At 38.3% G+C, this 3,264-nt stretch overlaps 1 protein-coding gene across 1 annotated transcript in view; it reads left to right on the top strand.

Annotated features, from left to right (window-relative positions):
* EVC2 (EvC ciliary complex subunit 2) overlaps positions 1-3,264 on the top strand; it is a gene marked incomplete in the record, with an annotated part of 82,895 nt that overhangs the window by 23,655 nt on the left and 55,976 nt on the right. Inside the window, 2 exon segments of the mRNA XM_072406454.1 lie at positions 418-527; positions 2,008-2,070. Coding sequence (XP_072262555.1) covers positions 418-527; positions 2,008-2,070 — 173 coding nt within the window.

Below are 3,264 nucleotides of genomic sequence, written 5' to 3'. Positions count from 1 at the left end.
TTTATGTGCCTAGAGTTCAGCTTCTTTCAAGCACCAGTTTCCTGGCTGCCATGCTGACACACTGCCAATATTCTGAATGACTGTCCTTAAACAGATTTGTTAATCTAGGACTTTACTTACACGTGTATGTTTTCTGGGTCTGTAAAATGAAATGTTGTAGAGTCAGAATATCTCAGCCTTAATGTTTTTTTTTTTTTTTTTTATGAGAACTAAAAGATTAAATTTAGTTAAAATATAAGCAATAGCAAAAAAAAAAAATAAATTTAGAAACCAATTAAACCTGTTTAAATAACTTGATTTTGTTATTAATGTCTATGAAATGTGAGGGAAATGTGGGATTTTGGGATAATTAGTAGGTTCAGTTCTCTCTTTATCTCTGGATCTGTCATCTAAGAAGTGTATATCTTTCTGTTACAGCTGGAGATACCTTCCTTGTATCATACACAGCATCTCTGAACACAACTGATGCCAAGAACGGACTGAAATATGTTCTCCCGGCTGTGCTGACCTTTCAGAATTCTTCAGGGGTACAATTTATGAAATACTTTTTTCCCTAGAGCAGTTCTAGAAAATAAACCTTTGTTACATCAACTTTTATCCTAACTCTCTTTATTTTTACACATTTCTGTGCTCTCCATTCCTTTTTTGTTGTTCACAAAAGCTTGCCAACTGACTTGGAGATTTTAATGAAAGCATCTCAACCTGTAAATGGTTCGTTTAGCAATGGCAATTAAATGCAGTCACCTATAGGTATATGAATATCTTCAGGGGCACCTTCAGATTTCCAAAGTTTTGAGTGCTCAATTCTGTATGATTGGAAATTCGATTAAAGTAAACCTGCATAGTTGTGCCCCAAAATGGCAAGCACATTAGTGTTCAACTCAGAATTTTTTTAAGCCGGGTGGTAAGAAATTGTAGGTGAGTTGCAGCCATGTATTGTGACCTAACTCTTTAGTAACCACCCAAAACAGCTGGGTGGTTACTGAAAAGTGCTATGTGGTGCGCCCAGCTAAAAGTGGCTAGGGAAAACACTGCACATTTTAGCTACAGATGACAGGTGGTTAAAGGAGTATGTAGGTGTAGAGTTGGGTTTCAAATTTTTTTTCTTTGATTAAATGACAAGTTTGCTTTAGTTTGACCATGCACAGATGGGTGGTAAGGTTGTGGGGTTGGTATTATTTATGCATCCCAGTGAACTTTGTGCTGTTTGAGGCTTTACTTGGCACTACACCTGTGGTTGCTTATTGGGAATCAATGAGAATGAGTGGTTTAGAATTGCCCCCAAAAATCAAAACCCTAGTTATTATTTTTGATAACTTGTATTGATATACCACCGACATATTACACAGCACTTTACAAACTCCATAGTCATATGACTAACTGTCCCTGTCTCCAAAGGAGCTCACAATCTAATGTCCATGCCATAGTCGTGCCATTAACTAAGGTTAATTTGGGCGGAAGCCAATAACCTAACTGCGTGTTTTTGGAATGTGGGAGGAAACTGGAGTACTCAGAGAAAACCCCATGCCAACACAGGGAAAACATGCAAAACTCCATGCAGCAGTCCTGGCCAAGATTTAAACCTGTGACCCAGTGTGCAAAGGCCAGAGTGCTAACCACTTAGCCACTGGTTCATTTAGAACCAACCTTGTGGTTGGCATTTCTAAGTGACTATCAAGGTACCAACAGGGGTGCCTTGGGGCGGGCACGCGTGGCAATCAATTTTTTCGGGGATAGTCAAGTGTGCCCGATCTTATTTTGCAATGTTTTCTTTCTTTCTGGTGGTCTGCGGCTCTGGCCAGTCTGCTCCCCCCCAATAGTCAGGAGAAGGACTACTCTGGGGGGTGCAAGTAAGTTTTGGAGGACCTTTCATCCTCCTATGTAATTGTTAAGTAATAAAAAGCAAATTAGAGTATATTTGGGTGTCTTTGTTTTGAGACCATCAGAACACCTCTATTGTGTTTGATTGTGTCAAACAGCTATTTTTTTTTCTTTTTATCACCATAGATATCTGGAACAACTTTCACTGTTGTAGCTCCCTTTACCATCACAGCAGAGGAAACTTCAAATGTAAGTATTTCAATGTCTCAAGTCCTCTATAATTATTAGGTTCTTCCCCTCTTTGGTCCCTGGGAGTAGTTGATGGTAATGCAGGTTAAACTAGATAAACCCTGATGCCCCTTATGTAATCAACAGGGTGTTAGGCTCCTATGCAAACTGAATGCTTTATGGTTTTGTGGATTTCAAATGAAACCGTATTCGAAAGCATTAGAGTTCATATCTAAAAATAGTTATATATACTAATAATTGCATCAAAGGTATAAACTTGCTAAAAAAAGACATGAGAGGGAATGTTGCAGCTTCATAAAATGCTGTTTAGGTAAAAAGTAATCTATATAGTGTGAGGAGTGTTTGTCTACTATGTATGCCAATGCAGTGAAATTCTGAGCCACAAGTATAGCAAAACAGATAGTAAAACCACAAAAGTTTATTAAATATAACACTAATAGAAAACCAGCAGTTCAATAGATTATGGTAGTTTACTTTTTGAGAAGTTGTACGGCACTTTTTAAAATATTCAGTAATGATCGCTGCTTATTGCTGGTTTCTCGTACTTGATGCAAAGTAAACTGAGAAAGATAAATTTATTATTAATGTGGTTATTTTAATTATGCAGAGCTCAGGTGGAGAAGATGCTAGACATGTCCAGATTATTATATTTGTCATCAAACATTTATCTATGGATTTGTTCAAAGCCACCACACAAACAAAATGCACTTTGCACCCTGGCGCGCTCCATGGGGTTTCTCACTGGGTGTCTGCATTTGATGTTCTTCCTTGAGTTTATGTTCACAGAAGCAGATGTGAAAGCTTATATTGCTTGCATATCTAAGTATTGTTTGTTTAGTTTTGTTTACATAAACATCAACAATGTTGGCGAATGACAGAAAATGGGGGCAAGGGTACTTCCCCAAATGAGGTAGCTAACAGATTCCCAACTTTGTATTAAGGAAGGCCCCCTCTTTCTAGAGTGTGGGTACAATTGTTGACTTATTTGGATAGATGAACCAACCAGCTCTTTCACCAGGGTGACCTTCTGGTCACTGGGAATTGTGTACCCAGCTTTAAGCTACGTACACACTTCCAATTATTATCGTTGGAAAACGAACGACGAACGTTCATGCACGATATATACGAACGATCGTATAGCACCGATCCTGCACACAGAGTTAACGACACGATCGTTCGTAGATATTGTACACA

Source organism: Pyxicephalus adspersus, chromosome 3 (genome assembly GCF_032062135.1).
Source record: "Pyxicephalus adspersus chromosome 3, UCB_Pads_2.0, whole genome shotgun sequence".
Lineage (NCBI taxonomy): Eukaryota > Metazoa > Chordata > Amphibia > Anura > Pyxicephalidae > Pyxicephalus > Pyxicephalus adspersus.
Note: the sequence above shows the minus strand (reverse complement) of the source record. Positions and strands in the feature narration are given on the sequence as shown.